Raw genomic sequence first — 25441 nt, 5'->3', positions numbered from 1 at the left:
AAAGAAAGAAAGAAAAGGGTCTAAAAGAGTGGGAGGCACCACACAACGAGCAAATGAAGTGGTACCTCCATTCCACCACCTGAGCGACAGGGAAACTCCTCCCGCGACCATCAATGAGCGACGTCGTCGGACCAGGCACACACACACACACGCACACGCAGACACACACGCACGCGCAGACACAAACGAAAAGGCACCGACACAAAACGGCACAAAGAGCACCAACAAAACAAAGTGCGTTCCCAAACAAGGGGAAGTTTTTATCCAAGCCTCAAGCGAGGACGATTACAGGACGTGGTTCTCCACACACAACCGTACACATCCAAACAGATGGAAAAACCACCCGAAAGCAAGAAACGAAGGGCAGGCAAAGGAGGGAAAGAGCAAAGAAGGGGGGGGGGTATCAAGAAACGATCAAGAACGGTTTCCCTTTCTTTCGGGCAAAGAAGCGGGACAAGAAGGATGTCTAAATTTATATGAAAAAAAGAATGATAAAAGAATCAATAAAGAATCTTTCTTCCAAAGGTAAAGTATATACATACTCTTATGCCGCTTCCAAGCATATAATGTTGACCCTGTTCAGGGTTCCTCGCACAAAGAAAAAAAGGCAGCGATTTCATGTTTGCCTAAAAATAATAATAATAAAAAATTTTAGTTCAAAAAAAAATATATATTTCCTTTAAGAATGTTGTACTTACAAAAAGCGCGTACTTTTCTTCTAGCAAAAAGAGGAGGGGAGGGTATTAATGAATGACAAAGGAGAGCGATGGGTTTGGATGTTGTTATGGCAGGTATCTATGATAAAAATCAATATTTGAATAATAAAGAGACCCAGTGGAAAGATTTACCTTTTAAACTACCAATTATTAAATATGTAAACTATAAATATTGTATCCAGTTAAAGAAATTTGGTGTTTTATAATCGAAGTGTATAATACTATATCAAGAAAAAATAGAACAAAAAAAAGTAAGGGAAAAAAATCAACAAAATCAACAAAATTTGTGTGAATCTTCTTACGTAAAATAAAAAGTGAAAGAAAAAGAGACAAGGGAGAATAAAAAAAAAATAAAAGAGATGGAAAAAAAAAGTGACTGGTGTCATTATCAAAAAGTTAATGATACACACCATTCAATAAAAAAAAATTTCGATTGTTCCATATAAAAACTATCTAAAATAGTAATTGTTATTGGTACAGTCATTCATTATCGATCGGTCATCTTCCGCACTGCCATTTATTTTTATTTTTCGTTATCATATATTTGATACATTGCATTTCAACTCTAAATAACTTCATGGTTTACGTTAAATATTGCCTATCAAGGTCTATTACATCATCCAGCCCTGGAGCCTTTTAAAAACAGGCACCACATTGAGCACACTATTGCGGGAGATTCAATCGCCGAATATCGTGTTTTTAAAAGCCTATTCGGGTTTACATCATTAAATAGTAAGCTGCAACTTTGCCAAAATTAGTTCTTTGGCCCACCTGATTGGCCCACTTACACGTTGAAAACCCAAAAGATAGCTCAAAAAATAAAAACCTAAAAGAAGAAGTGGCTTCCTTGTTATGAAAAACAAAGGACTCAGCCAACCCGATAAGTGGGTAACATATTTACATTTATATCTCAGTTGACTGCATCCAATAGTTTCTATCCTGTTCTGATTACTTCCAAATTATCAACCTACTTTTTTTTCTTCTGAAAACTTAAGATAAGATTAATGTATCGACGGTCTTTTATTATTTTTATTATATAGTGTCACTTGATCTAAAACTTACAAAAAAATTAATAGTTTGGCAGTGTTCATATTACACAAACATATGATACAGTCAAACATTTGTAAGTTGGCGCTTAAGTGAATCACAGATATATGACTTTTAAAAATAATCATTTATTTAAGATTTGTATTTATATATTAGAATAATGTTTTTTTGTAACATTTAATAATCTGGCGCTTTGAGTGTTTACAGAAACCATTGAGGTCGCTGATGAGCACATCATTGCAGGCATCAACAATTCTACCAGATAAGTTTTCTTACGCCAATAATCGATCGTGTTTCATTTTGCCTTTGACCGCTCTCGAAAACTGCTCGATTGGATTTGATTTTGATGAGTATGGAGACAAATACATCGCTTTATGCTTACTTGTGGCTAACTTGTGGAAAGCTTTCCCATGCAGGTTCATTCAGATAGATATGACATAGAAAATAAAGCATGAATATGTTGTTATTTATAATTGTTTTTTCATGTATTTATACAGAATTTTTTGTTTATTCAAAAGTTCAAATGTGCACGGTAAACATAGAAAGCGTTTAAGTTAAGTAATGTATTTACATAAGATTAACAACTTGAAAAGTGTGCAAGCAACAGCCAGGGTTTGGAGGCATTTTACAAATATCCCCTGACAACGAAATAAATCGGTCTACCTTAACCATAAGTCTAAGAAAAATGTTTACGTCAATCAGCATGCCATATCATCTTAACTTTTTAAGATGATCGATTTTTGATTTTTATAAAAGATGCTTCATTATCAGTACATGCTACTACTGAAACACTGATAAACCACTGCCAAATTTCGAAGTGCTTAGGGTATTTGTGAATGTTTCTATTAAGTAAAAGCCCAAACATTGTGGATGATTAAATAAACAATTAAATCATCCTGACTCATAAAAGCTGTCTTGTTCATCAATTTTACACACTCTTTTAATTAAATCATCCTATAAGACTCGTTTACACACTCTTTTTTCCTTTTTCTTTAACTTTAACATACTTCTCTTTTGTTTACATGAAATTTGAAAGGTTAGTATATAATTACTTTTGTTTTTCATGAAACACTAAATTATTAGTTCTTTTTTTATAAAAAAATTAAAAGATGCATTACCATTCTTGCGATATTACGGTTACGGCTAGTCTTTGCTATAGGATAATGACCTCCTAGGTTGATTTCTTGGGAATTTAGATACTCAGTTGATGGGTGGACTATAGTTAGCAAGGGTTACACAGCAAATGGTAGTAATCAGACTGGCCTGCTGGTCTCTCCCAAAATTGTTGTAAGTCATATATTTTCTCTGTATATGTGACTTTACAAGAGACGTATAAAATTAGAAACGATGTAGGTGTATATATTGTCTTTAGAGGGACCAAGCCAATCGACAAACATGGTAAAGTTACAAACCGATTTATGTAAAAAAAAACAGAGTTTATTCATTGTTAACGATATATAGGACTAGTCGGATGCAAGCGACACTGAATTGATGGGTTCTTCAATATCAATAAATCATATTCCTAATTTACCAAAGTTATTAATCACAGATATAGAAAACGTACAAGACAAGTGCAATATCGCCATATCCAATATGTTTTTGCTAGACTTTTCAAAAAGTAGTCGTGCTGATCAAAAGGCTTTGCAAAGTTCATGGAAGGTCATGGTTATGAGCTTCCAGGTATCTTTCATGGAGTGGAGAGAGCCCAGATTATTCCATGATTACTATTTCGAACCCATCCTTGCGTTCAACACCATCTGTAAGCAATCTTTCGGTACTATTATTCCAGACACCTGGAATGACTTGGCTGTTGGCTTGATAAATCATGCTTGCTTCGCACCTTATGCATAGTATTAATAACGTCAGTATATTTCAAACGTATTCCAATTAACATGCTAACCACTTACTAGCTAAATATGAACTCTTTATTCATGAGGTAGGACAGAAATATTTCTGCCAAAGTGTCGATATAAATTTCCTGCTCGGAAGTATCATAGATAATAGTTAAAGATTTTAAACTAAATTATGACCTAACAAAGACCGCTAGAACGTAACATTGAGCATTGAAAGCACTTACCATTATTTTAATATGGTATTTTCTATAAATAAGGATGTATTTCTTTAGGAAACCTTTCACTATTCTATGGTACAGTGACTGTGCCAACTTTAAATGAGTAAAAACAGTATAAAAGCTTGAGTCGTTAAGCTTGTTCCCCATTAAACCTTTTGTATGACTAAATGGATGAAGTGCTTGTGTAAACTTTAAAATGTGAGTGGTGATAACAAGTACTACATATATGCATCTGTGGCCACGAAAAAATGAAGTTAGTTTCTGTTAATTTAAGGCAATTGAATCAAAAGAAGATGAGTCTTTTGGTAAAATATATAACCTGTATCATCATCCAAACTGGGTTTGGTTCCCAAAAAATCATCCATACATCGGAAAGCTCTTTTAAAAAATCCTTTATATGCTGTAATTATTACATCACCTATATATTATGGGCAATAATATTGGCAACACCATTTATTTGATGTTTGTCTATGAAGCTAACGGAATGATTATAATCGGGGTGCAAATTAAAACCAATAGCCAATAGGCTATTTAAAAGAAAAGGGTAAGCCTAAAAAAAAACCTATCATGCAAAAAAAAAAAAAAAAAAAAAATTGCAGTCAAATGAATTTGCTTGGTTGAGATTGGTGCTCCTCATATGATCAGCATCTGCATCATAAATTTAAGGAGGGGGCAGTTCATTTCCTTTTTGTTGTTGTTGTTGTTGTTGTTCTCTCTCACCCCCTTTTTATTTTCTTTTTCCTCTCTTGTTGATAACGGAAAAAATGGTGCACCCAGCTGTCTATGCAATCATTGCTTTTGCTGGTGTAGCTGCAATAAGTTATAAAATATATGAGGATTACCAAGAAGCAAAAATGTACGAACAGTACCAGAGACATCGTACTCGCTATGAACAAGAGCGACAGCAATATAATCACTTTGAAAGAAGGAACAAAGAATTTGATGATAGTGATGATGAAGACACGTTAAGAAGAAGAAGACCCTTTAAGAAACGTAGTCAAAACGGGGTAAACTATTTATCTCTCTCTTTATTTACACACACATATATTTGATGTTAATGTATCCTATAGACTTCTTCCACTGAACAATCGCAATACGAGTTGACAGATTTAGAAACGTCCATTTCTGAAAGAAAAAGAAAATTAATGGCCGAACAAGCATTTCTTGACCAAGAGGAAGAAAACCTTCGAAATCGTAAGCAAGCACTCATGAGAGGCTTTGATGATGATGTCACCCAACATTCGTCTAGATTTATCAGTAGCAATAGTAGTAGTGATAATGAAGATGATCAAAGTCTTAAAGATCATATGGCGTTATTCAGCCGACCCCACCAGGAAAGTGCAGAAAACACCAGTGATAGTACAGAGACAATTCATCGTGAGAATGATAGACCATTACATAACAGCACTGAGCTTTATTATCCCGCAGCAAGTCTTACACCTACCACATCTACTGCTAACTCAGTAGTTTCTCATACGAATCGTATTTCGGACTCGGAGGAGAGTTGGGATGCTGTCAGTGAACGTGGATGGAACCAATCTTCAGCAAATGAATCCGACAACGAGCTCGATTCTCACCATAGCATCACTAGCTTTTCAGATAACGAGAATCGTATCCGGTTCTAACTTTTTTTTTTTTTTTTTTTTTTTTTACCCACACCTGAATAAAAGAAATGGAGGAGTATATGGTTACTACATTTAGTTTATCCTAATTTGGTCTCAGAGAGAATGTTTTTTTTGCATGATAATAATTAATATATTTCATTGGTGTTCCTGAATAAAAATAGAAATCCGCTTTCAAAGATGCGGGTAACAAGCATTTCAATTTAATGAACAATTAGGCGTCAATGCGAAAGGTTTGTCGAGCCAGCAGAGCAAATATATGTAGTGAAAACAAAGAGACTGGCTTTCAAAATCGCAATTTTGCTTTTTATGAAGGTTCGTCAAACAGTCACAAGCAAAACGTCATCGAACGCGTATCTTTTGTTGTTTTAAATTGGGGAAACTCTGCGTATCATCTTTTTTTTTGCTCTAATAAAAATCTAAGGACTAATATGCAACATAATCCTTCTCATTGGGGAAAGCCTCGCGCCGAAAATACTGATGAACACAACACTGTTCCTCTTTATCAAACACTTCCACAAAACTTGACAGAGTCTGCTTATGGACCAATGGCAAGAACTCAGTAAGTTTTGCCCTTTATTATCTTTTGACGATTGTTAAGCATGCATTAACTTGCTTGTATTTAGAACCCCTTTGGTTACAGGTACCTCTATTCTTGCTTTCAAGTACAGAGACGGTATCATGATGGCAGCAGATATGCTTGGTACGTATATTCTTACAATGAAAGTAACAAAGTCACTAACAAGCAATGAATAGGTTCATATGGATCCTTGGCTCGTTTCCGTGACATCAAGAGATTAACTCCCGTTGGTAATCACACTGTTGTTGGTGCATCTGGTGATATTTCAGATTATCAATACATTCAACATCTTTTGGATTCACTCATGTAAAATATCAAAAAAAAAAAAAAAATGACTGTATGTAAACATCACACTCATATGTTTTTAACAGGGTAAAGGAGCATTGTGCTGATGACGGACACGTTTTAGGTACCCCCCATATCTACGAATATTTGTGGAGAGTCATGTACAACAGAAGATCCAAGTTCAATCCTCTTTGGAATTCTTTAGTTGTTGGTGGTATTGAAAAGGGAGAAAAGTAAGTTTTTATCGAGTAGCCAATATGCCTTGTTGTTGTGCTGATTTTGATTGTGAATCGAAACAAATAATAGATTCCTTGGTTATGTCGATTTAAGAGGTACCACTTATCAATCTACCACAATTGCTACTGGATTCGGTGCACATTTAGCACAACCTATTTTGAGAAGAAGAGTCGAAGGCAGAGAAGATGAGTTAACTGAAGAGGAGGCTATCGAAATTATGAACGAATGTTTGCGTGTTTTGTTTTACAGAGATGCTAGATCTATGAATAAGTTCCAAAGAGCAAAGATTACCGAAAGTGGAATCGAAGTCACTGAACCTTATGCTTTGGATACTGAATGGGGTTTCGCTGAACAAATTAAGGGTTATGGTGCTTGATTTAGCTTTATTTAAATAAAAACAAATTCTTTTTTTTACAAGGTTTTAGGTAAAGCTAACTCTACCTCGGTAGGACTTTGCCATGAAAAGTTCTTGACAGGTTCGAAGATCTTGTGGATTTCTTCAAACACCTTATTTTCGAGCTCAGAGTTTTCACGTTCTTTCACATCCTTCAAGGTGCGGACAGCATCTTGAACTTCAGACTTTCTAGCAAGACCAAGAACGGTGGAGTCTAAACCAAAGGTGTCTTTACCTTGGAATGAGAAGCGGTTGGCCATGTTAGCCATGCTAAGGTTGTTTTTAGATGTAACTGATACAGCTTTGTCAGCAGCCTCACGAATACCACTATGAGCAGGATGCCAATCGGGGGTAGCTTCATCACGTAAAAGAGCCATACAAAGGGGAGAAGCACTCATGATGTACTTGACACCAGCAGCTCTAAACTTGGGAGCATAATCTGCGAGAGATGTGTTTTGAAGTGTGTAATGAGCATAAGAAAGAATAATATCAAGAGGTTGTCCCTTGGCAAATTGATGTTCAGCGACCTTTAACAAAACTTCAAGTGGATAGGCTATAAAAAGAAAAGGAAATATATTAGACTTTCAGTTCTAAAACGAGCGTGCGACTTTTTTTCGTTTTCTCGCTTACCTGAGCAACCAACATACTTGATCTTTCCTTGGGCCTTTAAATCAAATAATGCTTCCAAGGCTTGTCCTTTACCAACAACCTCTTCAAACTTTACGAACTCAACATCATGAGCATAAACAACGTCGAGATAATCAGTGTGTAATCTCTTTAGACTCTCGGCAACACTTTCATAGGTCTTCTTGGCACTGTAATCCATTTCATGGACGGTCTTACCGTAACGGCCCATCTTAGTAGCGATATAGTAGTTTTCTCTGGGATATTTCTCACGAATTTGCTTGAAAGCATCACCCATAAGAATTTCGCTGTTACCGTAATAAGGTGAAGTATCAAAAGAGTTGATGCCTGAATCGAGAGCTTCGGTAAAAGCATCGACAATGTCACTGAATTCAAAACTGTCATAGAAACCAGAAAGTGCTCCACCACCAAAAGAGATTTCAGAGGGCACGAATTTTTCTTGGGAAACAGGCTTTGTAAGAAAAAGGATTATTAGACAATTATACGCGTGTTTCTTTTATAAAATGTTTACCTTGGACATTTTTATATGTGTATATGAAAAAAAGGGGGGAATAAGAAAGAAGAAAAAAAAAACCTTGAGAACTTATAAAAGTGTGTGACTTTTTGTCCCCCCGGGTAGTTTCTACCGGAGATTTTAATAATGCTATTACGCCAGTTGATTGTCTATTGGCGATACTTTTAGAAGTGTCACACAACTGATGGGAAAAAAAAAGACGTGTATCTTAAATTGAAAGGCATCATCAATCGGTAGCTTGTTGACGGTGTAATTTCTCACCCATTCGTCATACATAATATCATTAACCATCTTTAAATGGGCGAAAGCATGTACTATATACATCATTTATTCTACTTATAATAGCCATGTATGTTATATTGGGTTTTGTATATCTATTTACTATTGAAATGAACAGCCGCTGTTCTACGTATTGCTTTACTACACTGTGCATTTCAATTCAGGAACCAATGTATCTTTAAAGATATATTAGGTTTGTGTCACAATATTACTTCATCTGTTTATTGACTATGTAGGTACCACGCATATAAACCATGGATACATTCCCATAAAAGCAGGGAATAATATTGTTATCAGATGCTGTTAATCTGACAAGTCGTAACCATGGTTACATAACATGTTATGGGTCAGGAAAGTGTTTGAGTGTTATTTTTAAAACTTGTTTTTATTTTATTATTCACTTTTTTATCAAGAGAAAAAAAAAGCAAAAGTATAGGAGATGAATAACACTAATGGAAAATACAAAAATGGAGAAAAAGGAGGTAGAGGAAAAAAAAGATTTTTTCAGTTTTTTAGTTTACAATAATTTACTGAGAACCGATTTCCTTGGCGAGCTCTTCAGCACGCTTTTGGACATCGTTGATATCACCTTGCATGTAGAAAGCAGATTCGGGCAAGTTATCGTGCTTACCACCCAAGATTTCTTGGAAAGAGCGGATGGTATCAGCAAGAGGGACGAGACGACCTTCATAACCAGTGAAGACTTGGGCAACAGCGAAAGGTTGAGACAAGAAACGTTGGATCTTACGGGCACGTTCGACAACGAGCTTATCTTCTTCGGACAATTCATCCATACCCAAAATGGCAATAATATCTTGGAGAGACTTATAGTTTTGGAGGATTTGTTGAACTTGAGTGGCAACCTTGTAATGCTCATCACCGACAATACGGGGATCGAGGATACGAGACTTGGAATCAAGAGGATCGACAGCGGGGTAAATACCCAACTCAGCAATGGAACGAGACAAGACAGTGGTAGCATCCAAATGTGCGAAGGTGGTAGCAGGAGCAGGATCGGTCAAATCATCAGCAGGGACATAGACAGCTTGGACGGAGGTAATGGAACCGTTCTTGGTAGTAGTAATACGTTCTTGCATACCACCCATATCGGTGGAAAGAGTGGGTTGGTAACCGACAGCAGAGGGAATACGACCCAAAAGGGCAGAGACCTCAGAACCAGCTTGGGTGAATCTGAAAATGTTATCAATGAAAAGCAAGACATCTTGACCCTCATCATCACGGAAGTATTCAGCAATGGTCAAACCAGTCAAGGCAACACGAGCACGAGCTCCTGGGGGTTCGTTCATTTGACCAAAGACGAGAGCACACTTGGACTCACCTTCGAGTTGGATGACACCGGTTTCAATCATTTCATGGTAAAGATCGTTACCTTCACGAGTACGTTCACCGACACCACAGAAAATGGAGTAACCACCATGAGCCTTAGCAATGTTGTTAATCAACTCTTGAATCAAGACAGTCTTACCAACACCAGCACCACCGAAAAGACCAATCTTACCACCACGAGCATAAGGAGCCAACAAATCAACAACCTTGATACCAGTCTCGAGAATCTCGGGAGTGGGAGATTGATCAACGAATTCGGGAGCTTCAGCGTGAATGGGACGGTGAGTCTTGGCAGCAATAGGTCCACGTTCATCAATGGGTTCACCAATGACGTTAATGATACGACCGAGGACTTCCTTACCAACGGGAATAGTGATGGGGGCACCAGTATCAATGACCTTTTGACCACGGACAAGACCTATTAAGATTATTAATATCTTTTTTACCCCACTTTTTTTATATATTACATAATGCCATTTAAAACTTTACCTTCAGTACCATCCATAGCAATAGTACGGACAGTGTTCTCACCTAAATGTTGAGAAACTTCGAGAACAAGACGTCCACCAGAGTGATCTTGAACTTCAAGGGCGTTCAAAATAGCAGGCAAGTTATCTTGTTCGAATTGGACATCGACAACGGCACCAATAACGGAACTATTATCATAGAGTTGAATAAGTTGAACTGAATAATCGTTTATAAGTATCTTTTTTTCTTTACCGAATTTGACCAGCACTGGCAGCAGTAGCGTAGGTACGAGCTAAAATAAAATTGACATGAGTATAACATATTTTCTTTTTCTTTTCTTATAAAATACATACCAGTTACGGATTGGGTAACGGCACGACCGAGGGTACGAGCATTAGCCTTTTGCACACGAATGGCATTAATAGAAGACTTTCCTAAAACACGAGTGAAGATCATTTTTTTCTTTGTAAAAAAAAAAAGAGAGAAGGGTTAAAAAAGAAATAAAAAAGTTTGTAGAAATTATATACACGCCCCCCCCTGGGGCTTTTTTTCTGGGTTATAAAATATTTTTTTGTTTTTTACGCGCACACCCTCATTTTCGCACCGCTCAAAATCCACCTACAAAATCGTGACGTATCTCTTTTTATTCTGAGGGGCACGGAGATTTACCTGTCAAATTTTAATGTCACTTTCTTTTTTTGAATCTTTTTGCCATGGCCGACCATATCCATCCCTATAATGAGAATAATATGAGCAATAAAAAATAAATAAAAAAAGCTACAGCGTCAAAGTACTACATTCTTTCGGGTGTATTGATTATAGCAATAAGCTCATTTGTATTACAGATAAGATTCACCTCTTGACAGCGGTCCTTGAAACCTCGTCACTCCCAGTTTTTATATGCAACACCTACCACTGAAGAATAGGCTAAAATCCAAGGTAAAATCACAATCTAGTGAAATAAAATGATTTCGGTTACTCCTTCATAGTGTGGTGTTTACTGCAGACTTTCTTTTATTGAACCGGTGAGTATACACTGTGAATTAGATACTGTCTAGAGTTGATGGTATACATTTCACTTTGATTAGTGACAGCACTTTCTTTTTCTGCAGTAGTAATATCTAATAGTAAGTGTAGTCAATCTAAATCTTTATCCTTCTTAATTCAATTGTTTTATGCTCTTTGAGAATAATAGATGTAAGGCCTGAGGACCTGATTTTTGTGAGATGTCAGTCATCTTTATTCCCTTTCGCGCTTACTATTATTTCTTGTAAACTCCAACTTGATTTTATTTTCTTTGATAATTCAGTATCTATTCATAACAAATGCGACCATAAGTTGTATTCTAAAAATGAATCCTCAAAGTGTTTCAACAACCAACTCCATAAATGCATTTGTTTGCTAAACTTTGTTTTCATCACCTGACATTAATGTTTTTTCTTCCTTTCTTTTTTTTGCATTAACCTGTAACTTAAATGACTACAAAAAACGAATATCGACCTAGCATACATGAGCGCGTATTTTTAAGTGCCATGGATGATTTACACCAAAGAAATAGCCAGCCTCTTGAACACAATAAAGCTAAACTTAGAAAGAGGAAAACAAGCGATTGTCGGCTTTAAACTTAAACTTGGATGGGCCTCATTCTAATCCTGAGCTTATTATAAGGGGTTACAGCAACATTAATTATGTACTCACGTGTGCCCGTCACACATTAATTGATTAAAAACTTAAATAATATAGAGCTTTATTCTTTCATATTCTTCTCTCTTCTTAACATTTATCCCACATGAAATTTGAAGAATATGCTAAAAGTATGTAGCGATCAAACAATGTCTTGTCAATAGTCGATCTTTAACACTTTTTATTCCTATTAGGAAGAACAGGGCATGAATGGTTTCGTTTAGAGGCGGAGGAATACGAAAGAGAGCATGAAAAAATGTTTGACGCTGAAGGTGTTAATAATCCCCTGTGTGCCTATCTACCAGGAACATTGCTTGAAGAAACAAGGGCAGATTCTGAATACAATATTGGCATGGTCTACTATCTCGGTACACACGCCAGAAAAAACTATAAAGAAGCTTACAAGTGTTTTCTACAGGCTTCTAAATATGGCCATTTGAAAGCTGTAGAAAAAATCGCAAGATTATATTACTTTGGTCAAGGTGTCGAGCAAGATTATTGTAAGGCTTTTGAATGGTATAAAAGAGCGGCTGAATTCGGCGATATAGAGTCTCAATTTCGTCTTGGGATTCTTTACAATGATGGTTTGGGCGTACTTCGGGATTATCAATGTGCGTTTGAGTACTATACAACTGCGGCAGATACGGGCAATCACGTGCTGGCAATGTATAATTTGGGTGTTCTGTACGAAAATGGTGATTATGTTCCCAAAGATTATCCTAAAGCTTTTGAACTTTATTCCAAAGCTTCTGAATTTGATGATGAAATTTCCCTATATAAAGTAGCCACATGGTATGAGAAAGGCAGGGGGACTGCACAAAATTATAAAAAGGCTATCAGTATCTATAGGCGGCTAGTAAACGACGATCGCAGATCAGAAGCACATTATCGAATAGGCCGTATGTATGATGAGGGACACGGTGTAAGCCAAAACTACTTGCAAGCATACAAGAACTATTTTGTATTAGCAAGAATAGGAAACCCAAAAGCACAAATGCGAGTAGGAATAATGCACCTGAATGGATTGGGGATAGACAAAAGCAAAGACGAGGGTATCTATTGGCTTGAAAAGGCAGCCCAGGGAGGAAATGACTTGGCTGATGCCATGCTTAACGAAATGGAAGTATGGGAGGCTGTAGAGGACAAAAAGCAAACAGCAGATTCCCCAAAATCGCTAAATGATTTGTTTAATTTGTGAATTTTAATAAAAGTATGTAAAACGCCATAGGTGTATTTGCTCAACAAGGCTCATTTCATGCAAAATTTAAGTTTCATATTTTAATAGTTCCTGTTTGAGTGGGCTAAGCTGAAATTAATTGCTATGGTTAATTCATATAGTGACTTCTTCTATTTTGTGGAGACGTAATATCTACCTTGAGGTAGCTAAATATAGTCCCATAGATAGAGCAGTAGGAGAACATGGCTAAGAGTTTTAATTTTAAAAGCTTTGAGTCGGGGTATGTCAGACCCCTAGATCTTATCAATATTGCATGTGGTATGTTTGTTGCATGACGTTGTTAACCGTCAGCGATATCAGATCTAAATTTGAGTCAGTTGTGTGTACAGCTTATGTAATAATCATGTAAACGAGATGATACTGGAACCGGTTCAATTATTTTTTTAGTTTTACATTTGTTTGAAACCATTTACTGCAGTGTAAGAAACACGGTTCTGCAGAAGAAAAATGCATGAAAACTTTAAACTGCCAGTATCAAAGCCATCATCATTCGATTGTTTGATTGCCCGCTAATATATACATGACGCATTTTAAAACCAGCTACAAATAAAATCCTTTTTTTTTAGAAAATTACCATAGATGTTATCAGTGATAGTTTAAAAACTACAATCATCTTGGGGGTAAGATCACCTTATAATTTTAGCTTAATTTTATACATGGGTGTGTGATATTTTTTACTATTAATATTTTTGAATGAAAAAGTCTTAAAAATATAAAGAATAAAGGAAAGAGTACAAAGTAGGGTGTAGAAAATATTCTTGTTGAAAGCACATGAAGTTGCTAATTTTTACGCGTTTTTTTTCGAGAAAAAACGTGTGAATCCGAGTTCATCAAAAGTCATCGTCCAATGGATGGATTCAGATTATTAGAGGAGATCGGATTTCGCTTATGGAAAGCTAAAATTTTACGAGTCATGTTTGGAAATAAAAAAAAAACTATAAAAGATAAAAAAATCCCTCTCAACGTGATTTTGCTTTTTCTTCTTCTTCATTTTTAGAATCTATATTTAATCATGTCTTTATCCAACAAACTTTCCATCCGCGATCTTGATCTTAAGAACAAGCGTGTCCTTATTCGGTAAAACACTAACAAAAAGAAAAGAAATTGAAAGTTTTTAATACTCATCCCTATTAATTTTACAGTGTTGATTTCAACGTCCCTCTTAACAAGGAAGGTGAGATCACCAACAACAACCGTATTGTTCAAGCTCTCCCTACCGTCAAGTTTGCTCTTGACCAAGGTGCTGATGCTGTTATTTTGATGTCCCATCTCGGTCGTCCCAACGGTGAAGCTGTTCAAAAGTACTCTCTTAAGCCTGTTGCTGCTGAAGTTGAAAAGCTTTTAAACAAGCCCGTTGAGTTCCTCCACGATTGTGTTGGACCTGATGTCGAGAAGGCTTGCCAAAGTGCCACTGGTGGTAAGGTTATCCTTTTGGAGAATCTCCGTTTCCATGCTGAGGAAGAGGGTTCTCAAAAGATTGATGGTAAGAAGGTTAAGGCTGATCCTGAGGCCGTCAAGAAGTTCCGTGCTTCTTTAACCTCTCTTGCTGATGTTTACGTGAACGATGCCTTCGGTACCGCTCATCGTGCTCACTCTTCCATGGTCGGTGTTGATGTTCCTCAACGTGCCGCTGGTTTGCTTATGCAAAAGGAACTTGAATACTTTGCCAAGGCTCTCGAGAACCCTGCCCGTCCTTTCCTTGCCATTCTCGGTGGTGCCAAGGTCTCCGATAAGATCATGTTGATCGAAAACATGCTTGACAAGGTCAACTCTTTGATTGTTTGTGGTGGTATGGCTTTCACTTTCAAGAAGACTCTTGATAACGTCAAGGTAAATTACCCATCAAATGGGCCTCGGGGGAAAAGGGTTGTATCATGGGAGTTTTCACAAAAAAAAAAAAAAAAAAAAAAAAAAGAACGCGTGTTTAAACTTTATGCCCAATCCAAGACCCAGGCAGTTGCATTAAATTACCGATAAGCTAACTTTTTTTAATAGATTGGTACTTCTCTCTTTGATGAAGATGGTTCCAAGTTGGTTGCTGATCTTATGAAGAAGGCTGAGGCCAAGAACGTCAAGATTGTTTTCCCTGTTGATTTCGTCACTGCCGATAAGTTCGCTCCTGATGCCAAGACTGGTTATGCCACTGATGCCACTGGTATCCCTGATGAATGGATGGGTCTTGATTGTGGTGAGGAATCTATCAAGCTTTTCCGTGACGAAATCTTAAAGGCTAAGACTATTGTCTGGAACGGTCCTTCCGGTGTCTTTGAGTTTGATGCCTTTGCCAACGGTACCAAGCAAACCCTTAACGCCGTTGTTGAGGCCACTAACAATGGTGCTACCACCATCATTGGTGGTGGTGATACCGCCACTGCTGCCCTCAAGTGGGGTGCCGGTGAAAAGGTCTCTCACATCTCCACCGGTGGTGGTGCCTCTCTCGAACTTCTCGAGGGTAAGGAACTTCCTGGTGTCACTGCTCTTTCCAGCAAGAACTAAATTGTTTTCATATCTCACAAAAAAAAAATTGAATTGCATGTATCATTTTAAAAAAATAAATTCATTTGTTAAATAATTATTACTATATAAAAAACCACCCCATCGTCCGCCTTTTTGATGTCTGTCCGTGCACCCTTTTCCTGATAAAAAGTTGGGGACCTTTAGGTATCACTAGATTTTATCGTTTGGTTTGGTACCACCTTAATATGCAAATTAATATCAAACCATGCCCAATTGGCTTGAGACCTAACAGCGACGTCATTTTATAACGGAACTTCAACTTGAGACTGACTGCTTTCTGAGCCGGATTGTTTCATCCACTTGAAAGGACATCAACTTGGGAGCAAGTTTACTTGCGCACAACAACTCGAAGATGCAGGTTTACAACGATTTAAGGTCTAAATCAATATCTTTTCAGCCACACACATTCTAAAGTTTCTTTTACTACAATTGTTTGACTTTGATACACCAGCGTCACAAAGAATATTGGGAACAGACATAGTAACCCATTTGCCCCAGAGCTGGTAGACCTTTAGCATATTTTGCTGGCATCAAAGCCAACAAAAACAGTTTTACTTAGATCGCCATCTTAAATATGAGGCCGTATACAAATTTGGGTAAATCGAGAAACTTTGTGACCTTAGAAAGAGTTACAAAACAAACATTATATCCTCATGGGTGTAGACAATTCACCAGTAGACCTGTGGAGAACAGGTTTTTAGTAATTTAAAAAGAATATAAAACTCACTCAAATTTAATTTTAATAAATTATCAGGTACATACAATAAAGTTTGCAAAAATTAAAAGTAGCTCTCATATTACTCGCGTAAATATGAATCCATAATAACAGTGAATGTAATTTTGAAAATACACATATTTATTTACAACTTGCATTAGCTATTCATGTGTAGTAGACGTATACATGTCAGAGGAGTTAAGAAGGGTTTGAGAAGTAAAATAAATAGAAGTCACATTAAGAATCGTTTTTTTCAAACTAAAGATTTTTTTTTTTCGCTAAAAGTTTTTTTTTATTCCCTACTCTTAACAGAAAAGAAATATAACCAAAGATGAGTTTAGTCGATAAAATCAAGGTAATCAGTTCGCGCTTAATTGCATAGTTTTTCTGTTTGTCAGTATTAACATAATTATTTTTTTCACGTCAATTTATTAGGAAGTCGAAGTATGAAACAAAACTAAAAGAGAATAATAAAAAAAAAAAGTCTCTTATGGAGTGGCTAATAATATTTCTATTGTAGAATGAGATGGCCAAAACCCAAAAGAACAAGGCCACTTCTTTCCATTTGGGTCAATTGAAAGCAAAGCTTGCAAAGTTGAAGCGTGATTTGCTTACTCCCACCAGTGGTGGTGGAGGTGGACCAGGTGGTAAGTTAAAAATAAAAGCAGTAATAAAAAGTGACAGTTGTCAAAAAGACTAAATACGACCCTTACATAGTTGGTTTCGATGTTGCTAAGACTGGTGTTGCCCGTATTGGTTTTGTCGGTATGTGTTGTGATTTAATTTGTTGATGGATTTAGTCTAATTTTGTTTGTTTAGGTTTTCCTTCCGTCGGTAAGTCCACACTCATGTCTAAGCTTACCGGTACCGCTTCCGAAGTCGGTGCTTATGAGTTCACAACTCTTACAACTGTTCCTGGTATTGTCCAGTATAAGGGTGCTAAGCTCCAGGTATTTTCAAATAAATGTTTTGATTTACAAGAAAGAAGGGGATATTAACGCCGTAATGTCAGATTCTCGATCTTCCCGGTATCATTGAAGGTGCCAAGGATGGTAAGGGTAGAGGTCGTCAAGTTATTGCTGGTAAGTTTGTTTTTGTATTTAATGGGAATTGCATAAATTGTTGACACATACGTAAATAGTTGCACGTACTTGTTCACTTATTTTCATTGTGCTTGATGTTCTCAAGCCCATGACTGATAAAAAATTGATCGAGAAGGAATTGGAAGGTTTCGGTATTAGATTGAACAAGAAGCCTCCTGCTATTATTTTCAAGAAGAAGGAGAAGGGTGGTATCAGTATTTCCAACACTGTCCCTCTTAACAACATTACAGCTGATGAAGTCAAGGCTGTTTTACATGAATACCGTATTCATAATGCTGATATCTCTTTCAAGGAGGATGCTACTATTGATGATCTTATTGATGTTGTTGAAGGCAACCGGTAAATTCAATTTCAATTTACATTGTAGGAAATAGGCGTATACTCATATGTCTTTTCTTTTAGTATCTATATCCCATGTGTTTATGTTCTTAACAAAATCGATCAAATTTCCATCCAAGAGTTGGATCTTATTTACAAGATTCCTAACGCCGTTCCTATCTCTTCAAATCATGAATGGAATTTCGATGAATTGTTAGAAGTTATGTGGGAAAAGTTGAACTTGGTCAGAATTTACACTAAACCCAAGGGTCAATTACCAGATTATGAACAACCCGTTGTCATGACACAACAAAAGAACACCGTCGAAGATTTCTGTAACAGTATCCATAAATCTATTATGGATCAATTCAAATGTGCATATGTTTGGGGTGCTTCCGTCAAGCATAACCCTCAAAAGGTCGGTAAGGAGCATGTCCTCATGGACGAAGATGTTGTCCAAATTGTCAAGAAGTAAGTGATTATATCTGTCTTGTGTATTTTAAAATACTAATCATTTATTTTTCGCTTCGTTTAGGGTTTAGATTGGCCTTCTTTACTAATAAAAATCACGAATCCAAAATAAAAATAAAGAAACTCTCAATTAATACAATAAATAAAGCGTTGAGCGCAAATTATTTGTCAAGCCAGATTTTATTTCTTTATTTTTTTTCATGACGATTTCTCAGAAATGCTATCACCGTAGACGTTGGCATATTTACCAAGCGCCCAGATACTAAAAGCAAACTTGTAATTGGGATAAGAAATCATGCAATTCTTGTTGAATACACCTTCAATACTCTCTTGCAACCATTCGCCATTTGCCTGTTGTCTCTTCATGATGAACTCAATACCACGACGAATAGGCTCCTTATCGGGATATTTGGCATCCAACAAAGCCATCACAGAAAATGCTGTATTCACTACTTGAGAAGTCTCGTTGTGGGAATAGACATGCAGCTCGCATGATTTATAGGTCTCACCCCAGCCACCGTCACTTTCTTGGTGGGAAATCAAAAAATCACAGCCACGTTTGGAATGATCTGAGGTATCATAGTATTCACCGACACTGGCTAAACTTTGAAGTGCAAACATGGCTGCATAAGTGTAACAAATCGCCCAAGCACCATACCATGAACCATCTTCATGCTGTACTTTTTTAATATACTGTAAACAACGGCTACATGCCTCATCAATTTCATCACGACGATATTCAGGATCAATCTTGACAAAACTACGAAGACCCATAAGAACAGCCGTAGTACATTCTGGATAACTGTATTCAATCATAATGTTAGCAAATACTTCGGCAGGGTTCAATAATTCCAAAAAGCGAGGACCACGAATTGTTTCATAGGAGGCGAAACCATTATCGGAATTTTGCATGGTTAAAAGTACATCGACTGCATCACGAAGACGACTGTTATCAATCAGAGTGGGTAAACCAGGCACTTTTTGAAGAGCATTGGTTGCCTTAATACCTTCAGCTGTACAATCAGAAACTGTATAGCCTTGATCTCTGGTACTAAATGGCCAAGCGCCTAAAGAAGTTTGACGATAGCTTTCCTTCATGAAGGGTGGGTTACGACGGATCTGACTGACATCAATAAACTCTAAAGTCTTAATCATGTTCTCACGGTAATTGACATTATCAGCAAGTTTAGCTTCAGCACATGCCTGTGCGATAAATGTAGCATCCCAGAGTTGACTACCATTGGTACCGTTCATCATCATACCTTCGGGTCCCATCCACATAAAATCATCATTACGTTTCACATGCTCACGGAACTCATGTGAATCTCTTCCATAATGATAGAAAACTACAAGCCAGTTCATAGCTTTGTTGACAGGTCCGATATCAAGATAGAAAGTACACTCGTCTTCCATTTTGATTTGTTCTACAGTTAATTTGAGCGCATAGTCACGAAGCCAAGGAAACTTAGGCGCAAGTGCTTCATAATAAGTCAGACCATCTATGGAGCGGTAAAGTTAGCATTAAAGGGAAATTAAAGCTTTTGTAATTGCAGGTGACTTACAATTAAGAACATCCATAATTTTAGAATGTGGGGTATACAGATCGACTTCAGCAACGTTATTTCTTTGTTTATCCCAGTTGATGGAATCATAAGGCTCAACGTACAATTCTTCACGCAAAGATTGGGTAAACGTGGTTAAAGGAGCGCTTAAACGACGAGCATAAATGTAGCCCATGGGAAGGTACACCATACGGGTATGAACCCACCAGTTACCTGGGCAGATAGGGAGGGAATTGGGTAAAGCCCATAACTCTGGAGGGATAGGATTTACACCTTTCCATTCATAAACACCCAAGGCAGCCAACCAGAACTTACCCCAAGCAGGAATTGCACTGGCACCGCCAAGCTTGTGAAGTGTACCACGGGCTTTGACCAGAACAGGATGATCAGGACTCAAACCCAAGATACGGAGTGTTACATAATTCAAGGCAGTACCAAAAACCGTAGACACTCCTTCAATATGAATGCCCCAGCCGCCATCTTCGGCGTGAGCTCTTGTTATTAAGTAACGGATCAATTCTAATCGCATAGCTTCAGGGACAGGTTCGCCAGTAATGTAGTATGTGATAATCAGACCGGGAATCAAAAACCTAAATTTCTGTTAATAATTTTGTAAACCTTCTTTTATTCGTGAAACTTTACATTGGTCCACCGTATTCTCCACCCCAATGTCCATCTTCAGTTTGGAGACGACGATAAAATTCGAAGCCATTGCGTGCTGCTTCGAGTGGTGTAGTTGGTTTTTCGAGATCGGGTACATCCTAATGAGAACCAGTGAGTCAAATATACAACAGTGTTTAAAGCAAAATATTTACAATGGGGAGACCCAAATGGTATTTATCCCAGATGGTTTGAGGCCATGATTTACGTTCCTCATCAGTATTTAAATAATGCCATGTCTGAGCACCTTCTTTCACCTTGAGACGCCAATTAGTCAAATCGGTAAACTCAGGCGTAGTTGATAAATTTAAAGTCGCAGTGCGGTATCCTTCCAAGGCAATGGTCATTATAACTAAAAGAAGCAACCGATAATTTTTTTTTATTTAGCGCTTTGGTGCTTCTCTCCCCTTTTATATATTTTGACACTGTCGGTGTAGGTGGCAGCAAACAATGGCTTTTTTTAAGCCAATTAAAAACTGGTTACATGTGAAAGAAGTAATTTTACTTTTTGGTATAACATGGGCCCAGCTTTTTAAGTATGGAAGATTTCTGCTGACACCTTAATCAATTAGTACTCAATATAGGCTGATTAAAGGGATATACAACTTTGCATTGTCTATCAACGGTTTGTGTAGAGGCTTAGTTATACAAAGCTGCGTGTTACGTGCTTTTAACAAACCGGACAAAGATACAGAGTTATTTATTACATACATATATAAATTCCACAATATAATCCCCTTTATCCATAATACAACAATAGATGTCAGATGGTTGACCCTGGCGAGAAAAATATCCTTTTTCATTTTTTGCTATTATTATTATAGTACGTTGTATTTTTAAAAAGTATAATTATCACTAAAATCCAGCACCAGCCATTGACATATTGAAATGAACTACTTGATTAATCATCATTGCATCTACGCCATAGCGTTCCTGAATATTACGGTATCTGACATCAGAGTTGACTTTGCCTGCTGTGACAAGGATCAATCCGCTTTCTTTAGCTGTCTTGATCAAAGATGGCACTTGTACGAGTGTTTGTGCACCACAGATAACACCCAATAGATTATTCTGTTTCGAAAACTTAACTGCCTCTTTTAAAGAAGAGCATCGCACATCGTTGTTCTTATATACAATGGTTTCTTCGCCATCTGAGTTACGTTTTTTTCCACGGTGCACATTGAACCCGCAATATGTACCAAAAAAGACAGCATCTAGAATTTTTTAACGTTAGATCATTAAAGCAATATTTTCTAAACATCCCCCGCTCCCAATGAATAAAACTTACAATTAGGTTGTTTCCAATTAACTACCATACAAATAGCTGGATTATAAGAAGAAAAGAATAGACTACGACTTGCAGTGTCGGGTGATAATGATCGCACATGATCATATATACATTGAAGAATTGTATCAACAAACGTATTTCGTCCTGCGACATTTGTAAAAGAGTATAAACTTTGATCACTTGGTGAAGGGTATTTCAATTCAAGATGAAGCCCCATGCTTAATGGCAGTTTCTACAAATTAAAAAGAAATAGATTTAGTAATTCGACACACTACACACTTTTTGTTTTCTGTTTTTTTTTGTAGAAGAAATTACCTCCAAGACCTGTTCCAAAGACAAGAAAGATTGGTAGTTGCTTAATTTTTGTATGATTAAACTATTTCCGGTAATTGGACATTTATCATCTGCAATGTCTGACGAACTAGGCTGGAAGTCCTTAAGGATGCTTGTACCAATACGTATAAACTGACTTAGTGTTAAATCAGATACAGCCAGATCGAGTCCTTGATAGGGCACCATCCAGTTTCCAAAAACAACAGGTACTAAATCCTTTGTTAATTGGATAGCAACATGAACGTAGTCACCCGATAAAGAAGAAGCAGTGATAAATGAAGGTACTGTTGATGAAATAGAAGAAGATGCAGGTACTACAGGCCCAGTCGTTGCAGCATTTGATGTATTGACAGGTGCAATTGCAGGCAGAGTAGATAGCGGGCTGATATGAGGTGAAGTAGATGCTGAGGGTAGAACTGTATTTGTAGACTTCCAATAAGTTTCTATTCTACCTCCTATTTCTAATTGAACACCTCGGAATGGATTAATAACTGAATAATCGTAAGAAAGCTCACCAATCACTTTAAGATGAACATCTAAAAGAGGGATGGTACGATGGCCTTCGGCCACCTTAAAATCAGCCAAAGAAAAGGATTGGGGTAAAGCAACACCACGGCCCAAAACTTTCGACCCAAATGTAGCCAATATATCAAACTCCAACAAGAAATCGTCCAATTTATCAACCTGAAAGTTAAAAACATCACGGTCGTCCACAAGGGGTAAGATGACGCTATGAGGAATCATCCCGGTATCCGGTTTAGAAGAGATAATTAATCTCAAGGAAGATATTTGAGCATTATCATAAAGACGGATAGGTGGTTGACGCAAACTGATTTGAATTTGGTATTTACGATCGAGGTAATTGTGTCCATAGATACGGAAGGGAATAATGGGCGGAGGCAATGAAAGCGAAGGGATAATGTCCAGTTCATTCTCGTCCATCATTTCTTCTTCTTCTGGTCTTGCTAAAACTGAGGGCTGAATCTCATGTATAGGCTCAACCTCGCATCCGGCATCTAATAATAATTGTACGCAATCCATATGCCCTTCCCAAGCCGCATAATACAGTGCCGTTTTCCCGTTTTCATCTTTGGCGTTAACTTTACAACCGGCATTGATTAATATACGTACGCATTCAACATGTCCATCGTTGGCAGCCCAAAACAAAGGTGTCCAGGTATTATATTTATCAGGTGTATCGATATCAGCGGCATTTTGAGAGAGCACACGACACAGTTCAGCATGACCCTGACGAGCAGCTAAATGTAAAGGGTATAATGATTCTGCATTGGGCAAATTTTGTGCGCCTTGGTTGTACAACATCAAAGCAATGTCTGTATGACCGAAATGGCAGGCCAGAGATAATGGGATATGATCGCCTGCATGTCTTGGTTCAATATTAGCATGGGCTTTGATTAATATTTCAACACAAGGAGTATGTCCGTTCATAATAGCATATATAAGAGGACTAAAACCATCATGGTCACGGCATTCGATATCAGTTTGACGGGTTAATAAAAACGAGACGCAATCACTGAAGCCATTCATTGTAGCATAATGTAATGCAGTTCTTCCATAAGCATCTCTTGCCTCTACATTAGCACCATTTTTTGTACAAATTTCTAATAAATCTAATCTTCCATTCATAGCAGCCACATGCAAACAAGATCTTTCGATAATATCATCCACATATTCAAAATTGACAAGCTTGGTTTCGATAAGCATGTCTGTGATATCCTTAGGTGCTTCTGAGCAGGCATGCCAAAAGACTCTAGTTATTTTTCCTTTATCATCGGGAGATGGATTCTGAATGATTCTGTCTAGGATTTCTCGAACTAAAGAACTCTGTCCGCTTGAAACAGATTTCACTAATTCTAACTCGATATCATCTATCTCATCATAGTTATTGTTTGATGAACCGTCATTGGTCATGTGGGATGAGACAGGACTAATAGGTATGCCATCTTGAATGTTGGATAGTTCGATACGATTTGCAGATGCTAGATCTGATAATTCACACAAAACTTGGGTATTGAAGCAAGGTTGAATATCAATTTGGCGTGAAAGGTATAGTTCTTTTGTTGACGATTTTGATCGTTTATCCCATTTCTTCAAAATTTTTCGAAAACCTTCATTGTTTAATTCGACATATTTCTAAACAAAGGAGCTCAGTTTTCCGGATTAATCAGTATAAACTCTAATCTTACTTGAATCTTTGTTAATTCTTGTTCGAATTGAACAAAGGCTTCTTGAATTGCTTTGAATAGAGTAGAAGCGTGTTTGAGTCTACGTGTGTCTGATTGTAGTACCTTCTTCTTATCAATTAATGTCCTTAATCGAACTTTAAGTTCATTCTCCTTTTGAAGATAAAATGAATTGATCTACGGCGTTTATGTTAAGTCTGACCGAACCATCCTTGATTTTTTCATATTCTTTTTAAGCTGTACCTTTTCAAGCTCACGCTCGAGTTTGAAGAAAAATGCTGCTTTCTGAGACTGGAGTAACTTTGCGCGGTCTTCTTCGACATTCACATGTGGTAAACCCAAAGCTCTTAAACTATCTGTTGGTGTATTCAATAACGAACTAATGAACTTTTTCAGTCCTTTATAATCTAAATAGTAAGGACTCCATTCTGTAAACTGTTGGCTTTGGATTTGTTTGCCAAACTACAGTGTACAGTAAATTTCAATTAGGGTCATTGCTCTTACTCCTTTTTTTTTTTTTTTTTTTTTTTTTTTTTACCTTCATGGGAAAATAGCAAGATTTTGACTTATATTTGTTTTATGTACTTCCTTTCCTGTTGTACTGTTTGTTTTGTGCTTACACGTATAAATGCTATATAAAACAACCGTCCTTATATATAAGAAAGAATATCAAGAAACAGATAATAAGAAGGGAACTGCGAAAAAGATGCGTGTGTTCTACGGTGTGACTGTGAGTAAGTCTATTTTTCATCCAAAACTGAGCATAATTTGGACACGCGGGCATATCCGTTGGCTAGGAATAGCATCGCTGTTATAAATTGATACTGATCGCTTAAATGAACCGAAATGCGTATTTTCCATAACAAAAAAATACCTCGTTCCAGTTATATATAAATGTATTGCTACAAGATGATCGCCCAATCTAGCAAGCCCTTTTTATTCTACTTATTGCTGTCCAACCTGTGTATGCCACCCATTTAATTCCGTATATAGTAATATTTCTTTTGTACTACTTGTCCAGTGGACCGGGGAGTGAATGTCCGGCGGTGGTGTGTGATTTTTTGTCACTTCACATCAGCATCAGTTTTACTGACTATAGCTCTTACTTAATTCTAACACACCTTAACAAGATTGTAGAATGTATT

At 37.1% G+C, this 25441-nt stretch overlaps 10 protein-coding genes across 10 annotated transcripts; 6 read left to right on the top strand and 4 right to left on the bottom strand.

Annotated features, from left to right (window-relative positions):
* Positions 1 to 3158: 3158 nt before the first annotated feature.
* On the top strand, positions 3159 to 3614 carry EV154DRAFT_482380 (uncharacterized protein; the record flags this gene model as incomplete). The annotated part of the gene is made up of 2 exons (XM_051598494.1): positions 3159 to 3161; positions 3231 to 3614. The coding sequence occupies 2 exons, from the start codon at positions 3159 to 3161 to the stop codon at positions 3612 to 3614; spliced, it is 387 nt and encodes a 128-aa protein (XP_051456653.1).
* An 863-nt stretch (positions 3615 to 4477) lies between these two features.
* Positions 4478 to 5483, top strand: EV154DRAFT_511953 (uncharacterized protein). Its single transcript, XM_051601870.1, has 2 exons — positions 4478 to 4841; positions 4905 to 5483. Exons 1-2 carry the CDS (start codon positions 4599 to 4601, stop codon positions 5457 to 5459), a joined length of 798 nt encoding a protein of 265 aa, XP_051456652.1. The 5' UTR covers positions 4478 to 4598; the 3' UTR covers positions 5460 to 5483.
* Positions 5484 to 5769: 286 nt separating this feature from the next.
* On the top strand, positions 5770 to 6934 carry EV154DRAFT_552419 (nucleophile aminohydrolase; the record flags this gene model as incomplete). The annotated part of the gene is made up of 5 exons (XM_051605053.1): positions 5770 to 6018; positions 6083 to 6159; positions 6213 to 6342; positions 6408 to 6554; positions 6628 to 6934. Exons 1-5 carry the CDS (start codon positions 5888 to 5890, stop codon positions 6932 to 6934), a joined length of 792 nt encoding a protein of 263 aa, XP_051456651.1. The 5' UTR covers positions 5770 to 5887.
* EV154DRAFT_465938 (NADP-dependent oxidoreductase domain-containing protein) lies at positions 6922 to 8134 on the bottom strand. Its single transcript, XM_051597712.1, has 3 exons — positions 8109 to 8134; positions 7583 to 8048; positions 6922 to 7505 (listed from the first exon to the last, which is right to left on the bottom strand). The coding sequence occupies exons 1-3, from the start codon at positions 8115 to 8117 to the stop codon at positions 6970 to 6972; spliced, it is 1011 nt and encodes a 336-aa protein (XP_051456650.1). The 5' UTR covers positions 8118 to 8134; the 3' UTR covers positions 6922 to 6969.
* Positions 8135 to 8917: 783 nt separating this feature from the next.
* EV154DRAFT_538481 (ATP synthase subunit beta) lies at positions 8918 to 10661 on the bottom strand (the record flags this gene model as incomplete). Its single annotated transcript, XM_051604278.1, has 4 exons — positions 8918 to 10155; positions 10227 to 10393; positions 10458 to 10497; positions 10559 to 10661. The coding sequence occupies 4 exons, from the start codon at positions 10659 to 10661 to the stop codon at positions 8918 to 8920; spliced, it is 1548 nt and encodes a 515-aa protein (XP_051456649.1).
* Positions 10662 to 11974: 1313 nt separating this feature from the next.
* Positions 11975 to 13139, top strand: EV154DRAFT_465932 (uncharacterized protein). Its single transcript, XM_051597711.1, has 2 exons — positions 11975 to 12019; positions 12083 to 13139. Exons 1-2 carry the CDS (start codon positions 11995 to 11997, stop codon positions 13084 to 13086), a joined length of 1029 nt encoding a protein of 342 aa, XP_051456648.1. The 5' UTR covers positions 11975 to 11994; the 3' UTR covers positions 13087 to 13139.
* A 958-nt stretch (positions 13140 to 14097) lies between these two features.
* EV154DRAFT_444844 (3-phosphoglycerate kinase) lies at positions 14098 to 15709 on the top strand. The gene is made up of 3 exons (XM_051597064.1): positions 14098 to 14202; positions 14268 to 14955; positions 15121 to 15709. Exons 1-3 carry the CDS (start codon positions 14138 to 14140, stop codon positions 15619 to 15621), a joined length of 1254 nt encoding a protein of 417 aa, XP_051456647.1. The 5' UTR covers positions 14098 to 14137; the 3' UTR covers positions 15622 to 15709.
* Positions 15710 to 16611: 902 nt separating this feature from the next.
* EV154DRAFT_465928 (developmentally-regulated GTP-binding protein 1) lies at positions 16612 to 18427 on the top strand. The gene is made up of 9 exons (XM_051597710.1): positions 16612 to 16712; positions 16793 to 16801; positions 16878 to 17004; positions 17075 to 17122; positions 17177 to 17307; positions 17370 to 17439; positions 17499 to 17799; positions 17863 to 18249; positions 18314 to 18427. Exons 1-9 carry the CDS (start codon positions 16689 to 16691, stop codon positions 18318 to 18320), a joined length of 1104 nt encoding a protein of 367 aa, XP_051456646.1. The 5' UTR covers positions 16612 to 16688; the 3' UTR covers positions 18321 to 18427.
* EV154DRAFT_552413 (terpenoid cyclases/protein prenyltransferase alpha-alpha toroid) lies at positions 18407 to 21094 on the bottom strand. The gene is made up of 4 exons (XM_051605052.1): positions 20627 to 21094; positions 20454 to 20572; positions 19812 to 20401; positions 18407 to 19748 (listed from the first exon to the last, which is right to left on the bottom strand). Exons 1-4 carry the CDS (start codon positions 20816 to 20818, stop codon positions 18448 to 18450), a joined length of 2202 nt encoding a protein of 733 aa, XP_051456645.1. The 5' UTR covers positions 20819 to 21094; the 3' UTR covers positions 18407 to 18447.
* EV154DRAFT_511931 (uncharacterized protein) lies at positions 21095 to 24992 on the bottom strand. The gene is made up of 6 exons (XM_051601869.1): positions 24835 to 24992; positions 24540 to 24758; positions 24300 to 24473; positions 22075 to 24246; positions 21760 to 21991; positions 21095 to 21685 (listed from the first exon to the last, which is right to left on the bottom strand). Exons 1-6 carry the CDS (start codon positions 24838 to 24840, stop codon positions 21327 to 21329), a joined length of 3162 nt encoding a protein of 1053 aa, XP_051456644.1. The 5' UTR covers positions 24841 to 24992; the 3' UTR covers positions 21095 to 21326.
* Positions 24993 to 25441: the final 449 nt, after the last annotated feature.

The sequence above is a fragment of the Mucor mucedo genome (assembly GCF_025094135.1).
Source record: "Mucor mucedo strain NRRL 3635 chromosome Unknown EV154scaffold_58, whole genome shotgun sequence".
Lineage (NCBI taxonomy): Eukaryota > Fungi > Mucoromycota > Mucoromycetes > Mucorales > Mucoraceae > Mucor > Mucor mucedo.
The sequence above is the reverse complement of the archived record's forward strand: the minus strand, read 5'-3'. Positions and strand labels throughout refer to the sequence as shown.

Excerpts from the sequence above, each read along its gene's own strand:
- EV154DRAFT_511953 (XM_051601870.1), top strand. The coding sequence starts at position 4,599 with ATGGTGCACCCAGCTGTCTATGCAATCATTGCTTTTGCTGGTGTAGCT. Across the intron at positions 4,842-4,904 it reads AGAAACGTAGTCAAAACGGG|ACTTCTTCCACTGAACAATC; the intron begins GTAAACTATTTA and ends TGTATCCTATAG.
- EV154DRAFT_465938 (XM_051597712.1), bottom strand. Across the intron at positions 7,506-7,582 it reads CAAGTATGTTGGTTGCTCAG|CCTATCCACTTGAAGTTTTG; the intron begins GTAAGCGAGAAA and ends TTCTTTTTATAG.
- EV154DRAFT_465932 (XM_051597711.1), top strand. The coding sequence starts at position 11,995 with ATGAAATTTGAAGAATATGCTAAAA. Across the intron at positions 12,020-12,082 it reads ATTTGAAGAATATGCTAAAA|GAAGAACAGGGCATGAATGG; the intron begins GTATGTAGCGAT and ends TATTCCTATTAG.
- EV154DRAFT_444844 (XM_051597064.1), top strand. The coding sequence starts at position 14,138 with ATGTCTTTATCCAACAAACTTTCCATCCGCGATCTTGATCTTAAGAAC. Across the intron at positions 14,203-14,267 it reads AACAAGCGTGTCCTTATTCG|TGTTGATTTCAACGTCCCTC; the intron begins GTAAAACACTAA and ends TTAATTTTACAG. Across the intron at positions 14,956-15,120 it reads AGACTCTTGATAACGTCAAG|ATTGGTACTTCTCTCTTTGA; the intron begins GTAAATTACCCA and ends TTTTTTTAATAG.
- EV154DRAFT_465928 (XM_051597710.1), top strand. The coding sequence starts at position 16,689 with ATGAGTTTAGTCGATAAAATCAAG. Across the intron at positions 17,308-17,369 it reads ATAAGGGTGCTAAGCTCCAG|ATTCTCGATCTTCCCGGTAT; the intron begins GTATTTTCAAAT and ends CCGTAATGTCAG. Across the intron at positions 17,440-17,498 it reads AGGTCGTCAAGTTATTGCTG|TTGCACGTACTTGTTCACTT; the intron begins GTAAGTTTGTTT and ends ATACGTAAATAG.
- EV154DRAFT_552413 (XM_051605052.1), bottom strand. The coding sequence starts at position 20,818 with ATGACCATTGCCTTGGAAGGATACCGCACTGCGACTTTAAATTTATCA. Across the intron at positions 20,573-20,626 it reads ACCATTTGGGTCTCCCCATT|GATGTACCCGATCTCGAAAA; the intron begins GTAAATATTTTG and ends GGTTCTCATTAG. Across the intron at positions 19,749-19,811 it reads AATTATGGATGTTCTTAATT|ATGGTCTGACTTATTATGAA; the intron begins GTAAGTCACCTG and ends ACCGCTCCATAG.
- EV154DRAFT_511931 (XM_051601869.1), bottom strand. Across the intron at positions 21,992-22,074 it reads CTTTGGAACAGGTCTTGGAG|AAACTGCCATTAAGCATGGG; the intron begins GTAATTTCTTCT and ends TTTAATTTGTAG. Across the intron at positions 21,686-21,759 it reads TAATTGGAAACAACCTAATT|ATGCTGTCTTTTTTGGTACA; the intron begins GTAAGTTTTATT and ends AAAAAATTCTAG.